Genomic DNA, 17,840 nt, shown 5'->3' with positions numbered 1-17,840 from the left:
AGCAGCTTGAGTGCGTTTCTATGACTCACAGCAAGACATTCTCAATTAATACAGGGTGGTCAGGAGAGAGACTTAGGATAGAAAGTTTAGCGTTGTCGGCATATACACAAAAATTTACATCACCTGGGAGTATGTACAGAATGAGTCAAAAAGAGGGCAAGGACAAAATTTAGGAAATAGTTAAATGTAATTGATTTGGACTAAAACATATAACAGACATTTCTAGAAACGTAACACATTCTGTTAGAAATTTTAATTAAAATAGCTCAGTATTATTTGTAAATAAGCAGTATCTTTCCAAGATGTTATACTTAAAAATAACAATTTTGAAATACGAGTTTTACATTTATGTGACTTTAAAAGGCCTCTTTGTAAGATTCCTTTAAAAAAAAACACAAAACACATTTTTCTTAACTTCAATGTCTTTAAGCAAAAAGTTCATTGCTTCTAAAAAGAGGGGTTAATACTAAACAGATAATTATCCAGGACTGAATTTGATACAGTATCAGCAGACTGCAGTTCCATATACATCTTCCACAGAAAAGATGGAAATTACTAAAAAAGAAAATCATCTATAATTCTACTACCCAAAGATAACCAACCAATACTGGTGACACTGGTTGCAGGTCCTTCTAAATCTATTTTTAAAAACATTGCTATGATTAATTTTTATTTGCAATTTTGCACCCAAACTTATAATTCACTGTCAAAATTTTAGGTTCTAGAAAAACACCAAGGATTGAAAGAGGGCAGTTGTTTAAGTTTCTGTTTTTGAAGTATAGTTAGAATGTATTAATTTTAAAGTGTAAACATTAGCATATTCAAATACAGGGGGGGATTAAAAATACCATTGTAAGCTCACACTGATCATCATTTGGGCCAAGATAATTTGTAGATGCCTATTTTAATACTTCAAATATTAAATATAATTTCATCATTTAATTTATAAGGTTGTATATAATACACAAATAGTTTCACTTTTCTCCCCTGCCTAGTGAGAGAATTTACTCTGATTAGAACCTTAGAGGAAGCAACTTTCCATTCCACATGATCCAAATGCCTTTCCCAAAGTTAGCTCAATTATTTAGTCACTCATTCACTCACTCACTCACTCACTCACTATTTACTGCACAGCTACTGTGCTGGGACCGCTAGTCTAGTAGAAGAATCGGAGTTGAGTAGAAGCCAGTCAGATGAAGGCTGTGATCCCCATAGAGGAAACGGCCTGGTGGAAGCAAAGGGCTTAGTACACTCGGGAAACTGAATGAAGGCCAAGGTGAGGACAGTGGCATGGGAGGAGTCTGAACAGCTATCAGAATGCTTACAGAATATTTAAATGAGTCAAATATTAACTCATTTAACTTTCACAGCAAACCTCTGAGGCAGTACTATTACCATCCGTTTTACAGACCAGGAAACTGAAGCCCAGAGCAACCAAATAATGTGCCCCAAATCGCACTACTTGTTAGTTGGAGAACAACATGTCCCAAGGACCATCAAGACATGGTAAAAAGAATATGAAAAGAACAAGAGAGTAATTTAATTTTAACCTATCATCATTTTTCCCCTTGAAAACATACATTCAATACAAAGAAAAACATATAATAGCTAATTCATGCAATGGTCAGTGTATTCTCATGTAACAGAAGGCAAAGAAATATCTGTCCCACTAAACATACCAATTGTCACCTTCTACCATCTTATCTGCAACTCCTTTTGCCTAGGACATGGATCACAGTAATATTCCACTTCTCATGATTACAAGTAAGGCATTGTGCTATATGAGGGAAAACAGTTTAACCATTAAAAAAAAAACGAAGTTATTTGAAAATCATAAAAAATAGAAAGAGGTAAATATCCATAATGGATAAAAAGTTATTGCCAGTTTTTTCAGATGTCACATGTAAATTTTTAACTCAACGTGTTAAGGAATTCAATTCAATTCAGAACATTTAAAAAAAAAATGTACTGAGTGCTGATATGCCAGACATTGTACTAGATGCTGGGAATATGAAAATGAATAAAATGTACAATCCTTGTCCTCAGTGGTTTCACAGTCTAATGGAGTTAGAAAGACATGTATATAGATAATAACCACAAAAGTAATAAAAGAAATGTTAACTAAAAGATGGAGGAGGATAAAAGGATGGGCAGGAGACATCTAAGACATTTGAGATGTACTAAAGGATTCATATGAATTTGCAAGTCTGATACTTGGAAAAAAGGATTATAAGCAAAGAGAACAGCATATGCAAAGTTATGAAGAACACATGTTCACTGTGGCTGAGCTATAGGATATATAACTTACATCTCCTGAGTACCTAGTAATGAGATAGCAAAAGGCCGTGAACAGACAGGCTAAGGAGTTAAGACTTCATCCTAGGTAACAGGGAACCACAGAAGGATTTTATGACACAACAGACTTTTTTAGAACAATTACTATCATGGTAATACGGAAGATGGATGGGACTGGAAAATCAATAAGGCTATTACAGTTTTTCAGGAAAAGGATGGCGAAGGCCAATATGAGCGTAGCAGCAGTAGGGATAAAGAGAAAATAGTTGTAACAGATATTTAAAGGCTAAAACTGAAAAGACCTGGTGACTTAGGTATCGGGAGACGGGGAGGGAAGAAGAGTACAACGCTCAGATTCACAACTTCAGCCGCTGGGTGGGGAAGAACACAAACTTTTCTGAAAGGCCTCTGAGTACACAGTAGGCTCTTGCGTATCAGAAGAAAAACAAAGTCTTGCATGACAGGAAAGAGACATGAGAAGTGTCACCTTCATTGGAATATCACCACACTCAAAAATCTAAAACAGCTGCCAACTGCCTACCACATCAACTCAAAAAAATCTGTGTATGATAGACAAATCCCTCCATTTTCTTGGCCTCTCATTCGAATTCCCATCCTGCACCCTCAGCTCTGATACTAGATACATATACAAAAACTGTCTTGAAAGAGATATCAACCTTCTAACCAATTTCTTTATTAGCGACACTCAAACATTGGGGTTGCTAATAAATCAGAGCAGAACCATCTGTAGCCATTAAAATACAAAATGCCTGGGTCTCACGTTTTATTCCATATAGTCTAAGCATCTGTAGTTTAAAAAAAGTTAGCCAGGTGAGTCTGACGCAACCCTAGCTCTAAACAGGTTATGGAAATAGATGTTCAATTAGTCAATTGTTAAGTTTGAAAAGATAGCAAACGAGCAGCTAAAGTTCAGGTTTGATTTCATCTCTTTTATTTCATAATATTTTATAATAGAAGTCAAAGTTGAACAACACTAAATATTGCTATACCACGGAAAAGAAAGAATATAAAACTTTGAAGTTGTAGTTTAGGCCTGAGGTTTCCCACTAATAAACTTTGTTAAATGGGCAAAGTACTTGATCTTTCCTCTAAGTGTTAATTTCTCAAAGATAATGAAGAGACTAACATAAATTTTATTGATTCCTGATCTTCAAGGTTAGCACGGATTTAAAATGGGTGGCCATACTAAAAGCTTTTGTGTTAAACAAAACAGACATACTATTTTAAAGCACTTTAAAAAAAAAATGGAACAACTCTTTCCCCACTCGCACCATTTTGTTTTCCTTTTGTTAATACATTTATCCAAGGTGGTAATTTGAAGCAGCACAGAGGTAAAAAAAAAAGTCAGAAACAGAGGCACAGTTGACTCTCAGAGCAACACCACAGATCCACTTTGAAAACAAGGCCAGATGTGCCATTTGTCTGTAATCAAGTAAAAGGCTGCATGTAAGCACTCTTGGCTGCTACTCGTTTCTTTAGTAAACACTGTAATATTAGTTTTAATGCATAATTAGTTTACATGCAATTTTATGCATAAAAACATTTCACGTTAAAGAGCATCTTGCTAGGAGTAGACAATATTTTTCTAGAATACAAATTCTATTAACATTGACAAAAATAAATTAGCATCATGAAACAAACTCGTAGAAGTAAACACTTGTAAAGACCTTACAAAATCATGTAGAACTGGAATATTTTCATTTAAATATTTGAAAAAATATATACTCAAAAACAAACCTGATCTACACATAATCCAAATCATACATTCATGAAAATCAAGTATCTCCAACTATTCCTAAGGTATTTTTTTTTTCATTAAATTTCTTGGGGTGACATTGGTTAATAACATTAGTAAAGGTATTTCTTAAAAATTGAGCATAATTAATAATTTTATTAATAGATCATTAATAATATATACCAGTAAGCTAATTATTGCTAATGCCTAACAAGGATGCTATATTTTGTATTACTGAAAAATGATTTTGTTACTTTGCCAATTTACTTATGAAGTTGAAAACCTATTTCAAAAGTCTATTTATGGGTATCCAAAAGAATAGATAATGTTTCAATAGCTGTTATTAACTTTTAGTGTTCTTACCAAGCACTGACCAAGATATTCTGAAGAACAAAATACAATAAAATTCAGATGCATGCTAATGAGGGCCTTACAATTAGCTAGACAAAATATACATGAAACAACAAAAACATTCATGAAAAACAGACCACGGAACATGGACCAATAAGACAAACTGTCTGTAGTCAGTGCCCTAGTGACCAGTATAGAATATAAAACAGTGTAACTTGCTATCTATGCAAAGTAGGAGCTACACAAAGAATAAGAGACTCAAATATATCCAAAACATAGAAAAAACTCATACAATTCAATAGCAAGAAAACAAACCCAGCTGAAAAATGGGCAGAAAATCTGATCAAACCTACACAGAGGGCCATACAGGTACCTGAAAAGGTGCTCAACATCACTAATCATCAGAGAAATGCAAATAAAAACTCCAATGAGATATCACCTTAACCTCTCAGAATGACTATTATCAAAAAGACAAGAAATAACAAGTGTTGGTGAGGGTGTAGAGAAAAGAGAACACTTGTGCACTGTTTGGTAGGAATATAAATTGGTGCAGCCACTATGTAAATAGTAAGGAGGCTCCTCCAAAAATTAAAAATAGAACTACCATATGACCCAGCAATTCTACTTCTGGGTATTTTTCTGAAGGACGAAAACACTAGCTCAAAAATGCATCTGCACCCCCACATTCATTACTGCATTATTTACAATAGCCAAGACATAGAAAAATCCAAGTATGCATCAATGGGTGCATGTAATGGAATATTATTCAGCCATACAAAGAAATCCTGCCATTTGCAACAACATGGATTGACCTTGAGAGCATTATGCTAAGTGAAATATTAAAGACAAATACTGTATGATCTCACTTACATGTGGAATCTAAACAACAACAACAACAAACCCCAAAACCTGAATGCATAGAAACAGAGAACAGAATGGTGGTTGCCAAAGATTGGGGGAAAGGGGTGGGCAAAATGGGTGAAGATGGTCAAAACATACAAACTTCCAGTTATGAAATAAATAAGCCATGGGGATGTAATGTACAGCATGGTGACTACACTCAATAATATTGTATTATATATTTGAAAGTTGCTAAGAGTGTGTATCTTAAAAGTTTTCTTCACAAGAAAAAAAATTGTAACTATGTGTAGTGATGGATGTTAACTTGATGTATTGTGATCATTTCGCAATATATACATATATGCGATCATTATGTTACACATCTGAAATTAATATTATATGTCAATTATATGTCAATTTAAAAAAAGGGGCTGAAAGCAGGTATCAATTAAAGCCCTGAAGAATATATAAGAAATATATCCATAGAGAAGAATAAAAAAGCAAATAGCAAATTATACAACCTTTACAACACTTTTGTAATATCCATTACTAAACCAATTAGAGTTCCTCAATGGAAGAGATGATGTTTTTCTCCTTATGTGTTAACCTCCATATCCAACCACACCTAGCAAATAACAGGCAACCAGTAAACATTTGCCCATCAACCAATAAAAATTTCATTTTAATGAAGGCACACTTGATATTTGCCATAAGGATGGTTTACTCTTTCATAAACACTAAAACAGTGAAAAGGGTGCCTTTTCAAATAATTAATAAAATACTACATCAACCCAATGTTGCCCTCTGGATACAAATTTACATTCTGTAAATAAGCCATACAACCTGCTCACAATCTGGGTCAGATGTAATTTTTCCAGGCTCATCTCTTACCTCTACCCTGTTAGTCTTATCCACTGGCCACACCAAATTCTGCCTCTTCTGTGAACTCACAAGGCCTAGGGATTCCTTCACCCACGTCTCTCACTGCATACTCCTACTCATCTTCCAAAACCAGTCACCACTTCTGCGAAGCTTCCAGGGAGAATGAATCCTTGCCTGTGCCTCTCACAGCACTATGTTCCTACCTCTACTACATAGCGAAACCTTGAACAATGTTCAAGGGGTCAGGGACACTGACACTCTCCACCCGCTGCAGTCAAAAATCTGTGTATAACTTTGGATTCTTCGTATATTATAAATATCAATTCCTTTCAGAAATAAAGGTACCTAAAGGCCACAGCTCATTTATTTTGATAGTCCTACCAATACTTATCACTGTACCTTGTACATAAAAACAAAATCATTGTTGAATGCGAGAAAGATTAAACAAAATAACAAACATTGTTCAAGCGTTCTCTAATATAACCTGGTAACGTATGTGTATGTGAGCACACACAATCATAACGAAACCATAAACAAAATAGATTAAATAGTGATTATGGCTCTGCAATAGGATTCTTCATTTTTTTAAATCAGAAATACTTGCAACAAGGTCCCCTTTAAAAATGAATCCGTTTAGTGAGTGTAAAATTATCCAACTTAGAAGATTGTTATATGACTTTTCCAGAACCATTTCATTATAAAGCTAGATATATTTTTGACTAGCAATAAGACTACCATAAACTCCAAATAAGACAGCCAAAACTTAAAATTTAGAAAAGCAACCATTAGTACTTAAATATCAAAATCATCCAAGAACACTTGGACTTTGATTTCAGATCTCTGTGTTTTCTAAAGCGAGTGTTTTTCTCTTTCCTCCAGGGTCTGTGTTTTAGTCTATCTTTTGTGCAAGTCACTGCAAAATGTTTCATCTAATCATTTCCTAACCAAATCTCCTGTGGAAGGTTTAAAGAACAACATGCAACAGTTAAAATTTAGGAAGTTTTGCTATCATCAGTTATGTCAGAATATGAGTAGGACACATGTTCTAAAAATTTAAGTACAACAGGGCACCGATCTGACTACCTGGTTAGTCTCTGTCTGATTAAATGCAAACTGTATACAGAAATTGGAAATAAATATAAATGAATTTAAACTTCTAAGATTAATCTTTCTTTATTTAAGTATTAACAACATTAACAGCCACCGTGTACTGAGAGCCCACTATTTGCCAGACATTTCATTTAAATTCTCCTTGATCCATCCGAAGACTAGGCCTCAGAGGTTAAATGGCTAGCCAAGCCTACACAAATAACAAGAAATGGGACTCAAATACAGGTCTGTATGGTTCCAAAAGTTAAAACTTAATTCACTCCTATGCTAACAATGGATAGTACTGGAATATTAAAACAAATTTCTACAAGTCTCTTTGCATTTTGAACTACTAAAGGATAAATGCTCTAATGTATATCTGTCTCTTATTATCTTCCTAGCACTGCAATAATCATTCTTTGAGGCATTACCAAGCCTCTATGCCTGAAGTCTCTGCTTGGTGAAGTCTGTTTTTTGAAGTCTACTTTGATAAAACTGTTTTGAGGAGCACACAACAGTAACTTCCTTATACTGAGCACAGTTTCAGTACTGTGTGCTAAATAAAACTACTACTTTCCTCTCAACACTCCATTGAAAGGTTGGAAAGCTAACAAGTTAAGGAAAGCTTAGCTTTTACCTATTAAAGGCTCTGAAACTAGTGTAAAAAATAAAGGACGGTTTCAAAAGGGGCTCTCTAAATATTTGATTAAACATCGGGAGTAACATCAATTTCAAATATGAATTTCATGCTGGTGAAGCAAAAACATAATTTCAATTCAATAAAAATTCTGTTCCACCAGCTCAGCAAAATTTCACGGCTCATCTGCCGTTAAAGCTTCTTCACCGATGGTACTTGTTTAGAAAGAATCAAGAGCCAAATTTAATATAAGAATTCTTGAATTATATCTGTTTAGAACAGAAGCATGTGGTTACTTACTCTGGCATCAAAGTAATTAGCATAAAAGATCAAAGGTTTTTTGTGTGAATCCAGAATACAAGCTTGTTTGGATTCTATGTTATGGAACCACAAAAAGAATCCAATAAGTCAACTGTCACTGAATTTATTTATGCCTGTCATTTCCTTTGGGGCACATTCATTTTACAGGCTGTTGGCAAAATAAGAGTCTCAAAACTGGCTTTTATTGTAAGCAGCAGCCATAGCGCTGTAGCTAATTCAGCCATGTTGCTGGTTCAAAAGGGAACTTAATTACCTTAAGCTGAAAGCATTTATAAAATCAATTGACAGGAAAGAAATATTAACTGCTACCATGATGCTATTCCTAAAGCCAGGAACTAGAAAATCTGGATAAATTTTGATAATTACAATACTTCAAAACAAGAAAAGCACTAGCTACTATTTTTGTTCTTTACTAACCTTGTGACAAAGTTTTATTTTCTTTTATCTTCCACTTGTGCTATACGGTTTTATTAATATCAATGAAATGATGTGAGCAGTACAGAGAATGGCTGCATGCATTCACATAATGCGTATGTCATAGGAGGTTTCAAAGGCTACCTAATGCAACTACCTATCCATTAAGTTGCATTCCTTTTACATATTCCCAACTCAGTAGCCAATGGACCATTTTTCTACCTATTAAAGTAGGCTATTCCATCTTTAGATGGCTCTTAGAAAGTTTTTTTTACTCAGTGAATTGAAGTCCATCTCATTATTGCTTCTACCTTGTCTTATCCCCAAAAGTCATAAAAAGCAAACCTCACCCCTTTTTCACATGAAGCTCTCTGAACATCTAAAGAGAGTGACTCTTTCTCCATTGATCTCCATTCCTTCAAATGCTACTAATATGAAATGCTACTGAGACCCATGTCTATGTTGGGCAAGCTACAAAAAATTTAGTTTGTATGCATATCTAACATTATTCTGATTTTTTAAAAATAATATTTAAAACTCTGAGTTACCTAAACATGTTAGTTACCAGCTTTAAAATCAGATGATTTGATGCTCAAGCGTAGCAAAATCTTCCTTTTAAATATGTATGCTTATCCTAAAACTCAATAAATTCAGTCAGACACAAGACTATTTTTAATACTATTTAAAAAATTGCCTTTACTTGTCTCTAATGTGTACCAGTGAAATGTATACATGAAAGGCTATGTGTTAACTAAACATTTTAATAGAAATTTAAAATATCTTCCTATACAATTCTGGAGCTTTGTTCTGCAATTTATTTGAATAACAGGATGAATTATAAATTCTCAAGTTATACAGATGATGGTTATTCTTCCATGACTTTGACAATTTTCAGCCAAAGTCAAATAAACAAAAAAAGCTAAAAATTCTGAATTTTCCAACCAAAGTCAGAAACTCTGAATTTTAAAGACATTTTAGTCATGTAATCTCTGTACAGTCCTAAGGTGAGCTGAATAATCTATTTCAAGATCCTTATTTTCAATGTCAGTAGAAACTATCTATAACATTTCACACATCCTTAGTGTACCTAATGGTTCATTAAACACGTGATTGAGTACTATCTTGGAAGGTTACACAATCATCTGAATTAAACTGACATAATGATCAAACATTCACACACAGTCACTTACCCAAGATTCATGGTATAAAACTGTTAGCAGATACATTGCATAATCATAATTCTGTCTCTTTAAAGGGCACCTTCAAAAAAGAGAGCAAGTCAAAATTCTACAAATTCAGTACATAGAGTTATTTACAAAATATACAAATATTAAATACAAAGAATAACTAATATTCAGGTATTCTTCGTCTGCTTTAGGAAAATTCTGTTCTTAGAATAAGATATTGAACTACTTAAAGACATTGAAAACTTTTAATTTTCATTTAGAGTAGAATCTCTTTGCTTTCTAACTAATGGAGTTATTTGTATCTGATAATAGCTTTCTGCTATTTTTAATATGACTGCGTCCAATCCAAATTGCTCTTTGCATTCTCCGGGCTAAGAGTCTGCTGGATGCTGTGATCATATCTGCTGAGTTCATTTTAAATGTAGAGACAGACCAATGATAGATGCTAATCTAAATGTTTACCTTGATTTGCCCAGAGTCAATTCTTTTATAAATGAGCTACACTATACAATGATGTATTGCTGCTGTTGTATTTAATAGAACTAATGACCTAATGTTAGGTAAACTTGTCCATATATATGAAACGGCATGTTTAGTTTTCAGGTTAATAAAATAAGAAAATGAAGCAATTACTTCCAATTTCTTTAAGTATAAAATAAAACTGTCATATAACAAATGACTTTAACTGTAGTCTGTTTATTCTATACTTAGGTTTAACAGTTCTCTACTCTAAATAGTTGTTACCATAAAACATACACACACTGACACTTGTAAACGTAGGAAAAACAGCAACATAATCAGATACTTAGAGAACTGTAAATAACATTTTAAAGATATTTTTTAAGTTGCACAAACTAAAAACACATTATTTCAATTTTTCTAAAGATAGTAAAAATAATATTTCTAATATTTTTCAAATATATTTTCCCCTCAAACAGTAATAATCTGAAATTATGGTTCCCAAGCTTTTCCCATGCCCACAATGTTGCCCTCTTATGTGTCATGCTCCTTCTTCTGACCAATAAGCAGGACATAAAGCCTAACCGATACTGACACCTCCAAATTTTTTGAAACTGTGATAAGGAGGGAGAAAAGATATCTGCCCACTTGCTTTTCTCCAAAGGAAGGTCTTTTATATTTTGACATAATTTGGAAACAACCAAAGTATAATTGTAGAAATAAAACAATCATTTAGTAAAACATACCAATAACCTTTCTTTACCTCAAATGACCTAAATTAAAAATGCAGATAAGATAATTTTAATACTGCTTTTATGAACTTCTATGCTAGCACTGAAATTCTGCTTATATAAAATTACCTTGATACATTAAATTTCCATATTCAATAATTTTAATTGAGAACTATAAAATTTTTATATACTTTGATTTTGTAAAAACCTGTTGAAGCGTTAATCACTAGCAAATCATACGTCGGCTTTCTTCTAACATCTTCCCTGAATTTTACATACATGGATATGTTAAAATCAAAGTTAAAAATAACAGCAATAATTTAACTCAAGGCAAGCTTCTTCATGTATATAAAGATCACAGCAACAGTTGGCTAGTGTGAGGATATTAAAAATATAAATTAGACAACCTCTTTGACCGAACAAGTTAATATACGTTGATATAAAAGGCTATCCTTATTTTCAATGTCATGTCCTAAAAAGGACTGCCAGGGGATTGGAGGACAATAAAGCAACACTTGTGACCCATCTACTGAACTTTTCTTTTTTTACCTATCTGTCCTGATGGTAAGCACATCTGTGGTCTTGCAGTATCGCTCTCCTACAAGTTTAATAAGTTTCTTCTTTGCATGATCATCTAAATTCAAACTGGAAAGTTTAACCTTAAAAACACAAGAAAAAAAATATTTGAAAAGAATTATTTCATATACTTCACTTAATGAAAAAACAGTAGTAATGTTATTTAAAGTAACATTAAAATGAGCAAAAGAAAACCTTTTCAAACTCGTTTCTATACAGAGTTAGCAACTGGCATGCATTATGAAGCCCGATCTTACTCATGGAAAAAAAGGGAGAGGGAGCGAACTGTTTGGAGTTCTCTGAACATTCTGGGCATTAGTATCTTTCCTGAAAGAATCAATGACATGTCTCTTAAATAAATGAAATTAGGGTGCTTATGAGTAGGACTAACAGAATTAAACTCAATTGGTACTAGTAAAGCTGGAATATAGGAATAAATGGATAAAACATAAGGACTTTAAGAAATGTCTACCATGAAATCCTGAGGCCCATTTATCATTGCATTTCTTTTTAAAGCTACAGATCTATCAGGGAGGCTGGAATATAGAATCAAAGGATCAAAACATTTGAAATAATTCAGCTTAACATTTCTCAAAATGTTAATACTAGTCCCACAGACTGATAAGAAGAAACAATTATTTTCTTTTTTGTCAATTAAAATATTTTGAATAACAGTGATTTATTTTTATTGAACAGAATTCGTTCCTTTTTTTTTTTTAAGGTTTATTGGGGTGACAACTGTTAGTACAAGTTACATAGGTTTCAGGTGTACAATTCTATAAGACATCACATTATGTGTTCACCACCCAGAGTCAGTTCTCTTTAGAATATATTCTTTTAAAAAGGCTATTTCTGTTGAAAACATTCAGGAAATGTTGAGTTAAACTGGGTTCTTTATGGCAGGATTCCTTAGAGGAGGTAATATGCTAATGAGCGTTCTGAAATTTCAAGATGAAAGGTTGTTATGTAATGATTCCCAAATTTACTTGACCTCAGATTCTCCTTTTCAAGAGACAGTTCGTGGAATCTGTCTTCCTTAAAGCACATTTTGGGAATGCTGGACTAAATAAACACATTTTTATTTACAGAGAATTGTGGCACTGCTGAAGGTATTATTATCTAGAGATAAATAGGCTTGGCATAGGAAAATAAGCTAGACACTAGAATATATTTAAATAATGTAAACCACAGATTATTTTTCCATGGAGAACATGGAGTCATAACTGTATGAGGAAGAAAAAAAGGGTCAGATTTTGAAACCTCATGCATTTCTTCTCTCTAGCTTTAATATCCCTGCACTTCCCTCAAGACACCATAGCTTAAGAGCTTATTTATTTTTCCATTTTTCCCACTAGATGACAAACTCTTAAGGATAAGAAAGATGTCTGTCTTATTCCTGGCAATGGCCTAGCATTTAAAAAGCATGCAACATGTATTTGCTGAATGAATACATAAATGAAAATAAGGGAGGATGTATATTTTTTTAAGCATCGTGAATTTTTATTTGAATTACAGAAAATAGAAAACAAATAAATATAAATGCACTCATAAAAAAACATAAGTACTAAGAACACTGACTATTAAATATCAATCCAATAGAATGGTCATATGTTGATGAAAATATAAATTACCACAGTCCCCCGGAAAAAATATGTACCAAAAACAACCAGGTTATCAGCTTGATCGATAAAATAAGCAATTTAATGATAACCCTGATTGCTAACAATATAAGAATTACTTACAAGAAAATGATAAACTGCCCCTACGTTATGATTATGAAAATGTGTACACATGCATACATACAGCAGAAAGAAAAAAGAAATTACATTACAACAGTGAGAATGTAGAGATTTTCCCTTCAATGAAATTATGATTTTTAACAATAAATTTAAAAATTTACCATTTAAAAAATTTGTGTTCTAGTTTTTTATGTAAGAATTAGTAAAAAAAAAAAAAAGGTAGCAATGTTGATCATTATTGCAAAAACTGTTTTAAAACTCATGTTTACATTAACAGTTTAATGTTAAAAAATTATATAGAGTTTATGCCAGAAACTCATAAAAATTTCAGACACAGCTGTGTGGTGCACTCACGCCATCTGCTAGTACTCAAAGGCACTGCAAAACTGAAGTCTTTAACCTTCACTAATCTGACTTTGAAGTTGAGCGGCATTCACTGTCTAAGGAAGAATACTTCGACTTTTAAATTGCCATTACTTCAAAGAATCAATATTGTACATTACCCCCAAAACAATATTGACATTTCACATCATAGGAGGATGTGGTCATTATGTATCTTCAAATGCCCATATTTAAAGGAGCTACATAAATTGAGAAATGTCTAAATGTGTGAAATATTTTCTCCATTTACAATTATAGTGCAGTTAAAGAACTCTGGTATTACACATAAGAATTGCGTTTGATTTTTTTGGATTAGATTTGCTACTTATTGGCTAACTAACCTTAAACAAATCAATTGATCTTCCTGTGTTTCCTCATTTACAAAACAGAAAGGAGTCACAGGATTTTTGTCAGGAATAAATGAAATTAAATAGAAGAAAGCACTTTTAAAGTCCTATCCAAATATTAAGTTGTTTTTCATTCTGAACTACTTTTACGACTATCAAGAAAAAGAATGTATCGTCTTTCCTGAATTTAAAAATTTGAGTATCTCTAAATAATATATCATAATATTTGATTACCTTCACAATATTGCTTAAATCATGTCCTTGAACTATGTGACACCATTAAGGACACCACCACTGAGCCTCGACAGACAGTGGGTAGAGTCAAATAAATCCCAAAGGGCAGACGTAAGTCAGGAGGAAAAAATACAAAGGAGCGATGCAGGTATCACATGGTGGCAAGAAGACAAGACGTGATAGCATGATATAGCAAGCGGTATCTGGTGGCATACTTCAAATAAAGCAATGTGATTATTTTTTTGTGAAATGAAATAAGCAAACTTAAAACTAGAAGGAACTTTAAATGTCTATATTCTAGTACTGAAAATTAAGGTCCATAAAAAGTAAGGCAAAATCTTGGTTTCTTGACTCTGAGTTCAGAGATTTTTTTATCATAGAGCACAGAACTCAACAACTGTTGGTTGTAGTAATCATTATTATTTAAAAAAAGTAAGATTTATTAGGTTCTTAAAAGTGTATCAGGTATTATCACTCCGTAAGCACTTTGTATTAACCTCAGTAGAATGAATGATGTCAACACAACAGAATTTTTTTTCTTTTTCCCTTTGCTTACCTAGACTTTCTAAAATTTATACAGTAACGTGTTTTATTTTCTGTGATTTTAAAATATTTTCAATATCTCTAAACAAATAAATATGTTATGATATTTAAATTACTCTAGGGAATAAAAAAAGGCTGGAAAGCTTCATAAATTCATGTCATAAAGATGGCACAATCCTGATACCAAAATTTGGCAAAAAAAGAAAATTACAAATCAATCATGGATGTATCACTGAAAAAAATTCTAGAAATTAAAGTCTATTTGTTAGCATATAATGTAAAAATGGTTGCAGAGATTTTCAACCTATTTTTGCACTATAACTGTAATGTTCTGATTTAAAATACAGACTACATGGCGTACAAAAACTAATTTTTTGAGGGTCCTCGAAGGCACCTCAAAAAGACATGCAGTCATCCTCCAAGGACATATAAATCAAAACTACATTGGTCAGGGCATCCTGGAGAAATAGCTAAGACTAGGACAGGGAATATATAAATAAGATGACCCTGAAGTATTGTGTAAGGTGCCAAAATATAAAGTATTTAAAAACAAATGAGGGGGCACGGCAAAGGAACAGAGGAGCCAAATGAAAGAGTTCACAATGGCCAAAGCCAGAACAATGTGAGCAACAAAATAAATAATGTACTACTGGATTATAACCCAAAGAATAAAGTAAATATCCATGAGTCCATACTAACACAAATGATTAACTAAATAAATGGAGAATAGACACATCTTCCATGTAGAAGAATTCCAAATAATTTACGTAACATTTCTCCCTCGAGGTGGAGCGTTAACTCCCAACCCTTCAAGTGCGGGCTGTGCACAGTGACTTCCTTCTAAGGGTACAGTACGGAAAGGAAGAAAGAAAAATTTTATAGTGGACAAAACTGGCAAACACTGCCTCTGCCAGACGATCTAGATAGGCCACATCCTCACTGATAACTCCTGGTAGGAGCCTGTACCTTTGCTGTAATATGATGTGATGAGAACGGCACTTTATTTCTGAGGTTTTCCTCCCCAAAACACACACAAGTCTAACCATGAGAAAAACATCAACAAATCTAAACTGAAAGTCTACAAAACATATAACTAGTACTTCTCAAAACTGCCAAGGTCATCAAAAACAAGAAAATTCTAAGAAATCATCATCGCCAACAGGAGCCTCAGGAGACGCACTGACTAAATGTAATGTGGTATCCTGAATGGGATTCTGAACAGGAAAAAGAACATTAGGTAAAAAGTAAGAAAATCCAAATAAAGTGTGGACTTTAATTAATAATGTATCAAAATGGATTCATTAGTTGTAACAAATGTACCATAGTAATATAAGACGCTAACAGGAGAAATTCTGTGTGAAACAGGAATTCTGTACTATTCTTGAGCATCTCTCTAAATCTAAAAGTAGTCTAAAATAAAAAGTTTAATTAAAAAAATCTATCAGGTAACTGCCCCATGACTGCTGTGTGAAAAACATGTGTCATGTGTATCAAGACTCCTTTAACAAAGGAAACTAAAAGTGGTTTCAAATACTAACTTAGACGTTACCAGGGCAGACACTGGGACCTGCAATGGCGTGTGACAAGCCCTGGTGAGTGAGAGAAGGGGCTGGTTTTCTCCAACGCAACATGAGATTAGGACAAATGTTCCTAAATAAAACGCTAACAAAGCAAATCAGTGGTAGAGTAAAAGAATGACATACCATAAACTGAAGAAGGTTCAGAAATAGTTCAGTAATTGAAAATCTTTTAAAATAATTCATTACTTCAATAACTCAAGAGATCATGTCAAAAATGCTAGTAAACTAGAAATAGGATACATCATTGACACAATATAAGCTATTATCTCAAACTGAAATCCAATCTCACATTTAGAGGCTGAACACTAGAGGCACATACACACTAAATTGGAGAACAGCATAAGGGACTACGTAAACATTATTTTAGAAATTTTATCTAATGCAAAAGACAAAAAGAAACATCAGGCAACAGATACTAGAAAAAGAGAATTCAAAATACCACTATTTATCATTTATTTCCTGAGCAATCTCCAAAAGAATCAACTGAGAAGTCCTAGCGTCTAGATATTGGTCTCTAAAGAACAATGTCCACTAAAAGTATCTGAGCTCCTTGGAGAAATAGCTAATTCAAGGTCTGGGAAAGAAATACATAAAGTGACCCTGGGCCATCTTGTTGGGCCAAAAAGCAAGCAAATTTTCCAATGCTAATGAGATTGTAAAAAAGGACATAGGAACCAAACTAAAAACGTTCCCACAGGCCAAAGTTAGGATATATTTTAAACATTCAAGAGAATGATTTCAGTTGATCAAAACTTACTTAAGGGATGGCTGGATGGCTCAGTTGGTTAGAACGTGAGCTCTGAACAACAGGGTTGCCAGTTCAATTCCCACATGGGCCAGTGAGCTGCGCCCTCTACAACTAAATTGAAGACAACAAGCTGCCACTGAGCTGCCGGAACGGCAGCCATATGGCTCAGTTAGAGCGCGACAACAAGGTTGCTCGTTCAATTCCCCCTGCAACTAAGATTCAAAATGGCAACTGGGCTTGGAGCTGAGCCATGCCCTCCACAACTAAAATGAAGGACAACGACTTGGAGCTGATGGGCCCTGGAGAAACACACTGTTCCCCAATATTCCCCAATAAAAACAAACAAACAAACAAACAAATAAGTGGGAGACCATTATTCAAAAAAAACTTTCTATATCCACCTACAGATTACCTGTTCAAAGGGAAAGCAAAAAACAACAGCAGGTAAACTTCACAAGGGCAAGATCAGATTGTCAGCCTCTTAAGCAAGTGATCAACCTCAGCATACTAATGAGGCAACCAAACTTCGTGTGTCTTCCCATGTAGTGCAATATAAAATACATAGCAACATCTGTCAAGTGTCCCTATCAAAATATTTCACTGCAATCTAATCGGCTCCTTAAATCTAACTTCCAGTTTATATAAAATACAGGAGACAGAGAAGTAAGGTAAAAGACATCAGGATGCGTTCAGATAAACTCAGAAGGTAGGAAATGCTATAGGATAAAAT

At 33.6% G+C, this 17,840-nt stretch overlaps 1 protein-coding gene across 7 annotated transcripts in view; it reads right to left on the bottom strand.

The window, feature by feature from the left end:
* The window catches only part of MRPS35 (mitochondrial ribosomal protein S35), a 39,720-nt gene that overhangs the window by 3,096 nt on the left and 18,784 nt on the right, over window positions 1-17,840 (bottom strand). For 6 of the 7 annotated variants that reach the window (XM_081061267.1, XM_081061273.1, XM_081061269.1 and 3 more), the window contains 2 exons: window positions 11,512-11,621; window positions 9,776-9,845 (listed from right to left, as the gene is read on the bottom strand). The exons of the other annotated variant lie outside the window; for it this stretch is intronic. In XM_081061267.1, coding sequence (XP_080917393.1) covers window positions 9,776-9,845; window positions 11,512-11,621 — 180 coding nt within the window. The remainder of the gene's footprint in view (window positions 1-9,775; window positions 9,846-11,511; window positions 11,622-17,840) is intronic. 7 annotated transcript variants of the gene reach the window in all.

The sequence above is a fragment of the Rhinolophus hipposideros genome (assembly GCF_964194185.1).
Source record: "Rhinolophus hipposideros genome assembly, chromosome: 9".
Taxonomy (NCBI): domain Eukaryota; kingdom Metazoa; phylum Chordata; class Mammalia; order Chiroptera; family Rhinolophidae; genus Rhinolophus; species Rhinolophus hipposideros.
The sequence above is the reverse complement of the archived record's forward strand: the minus strand, read 5'-3'. Positions and strand labels throughout refer to the sequence as shown.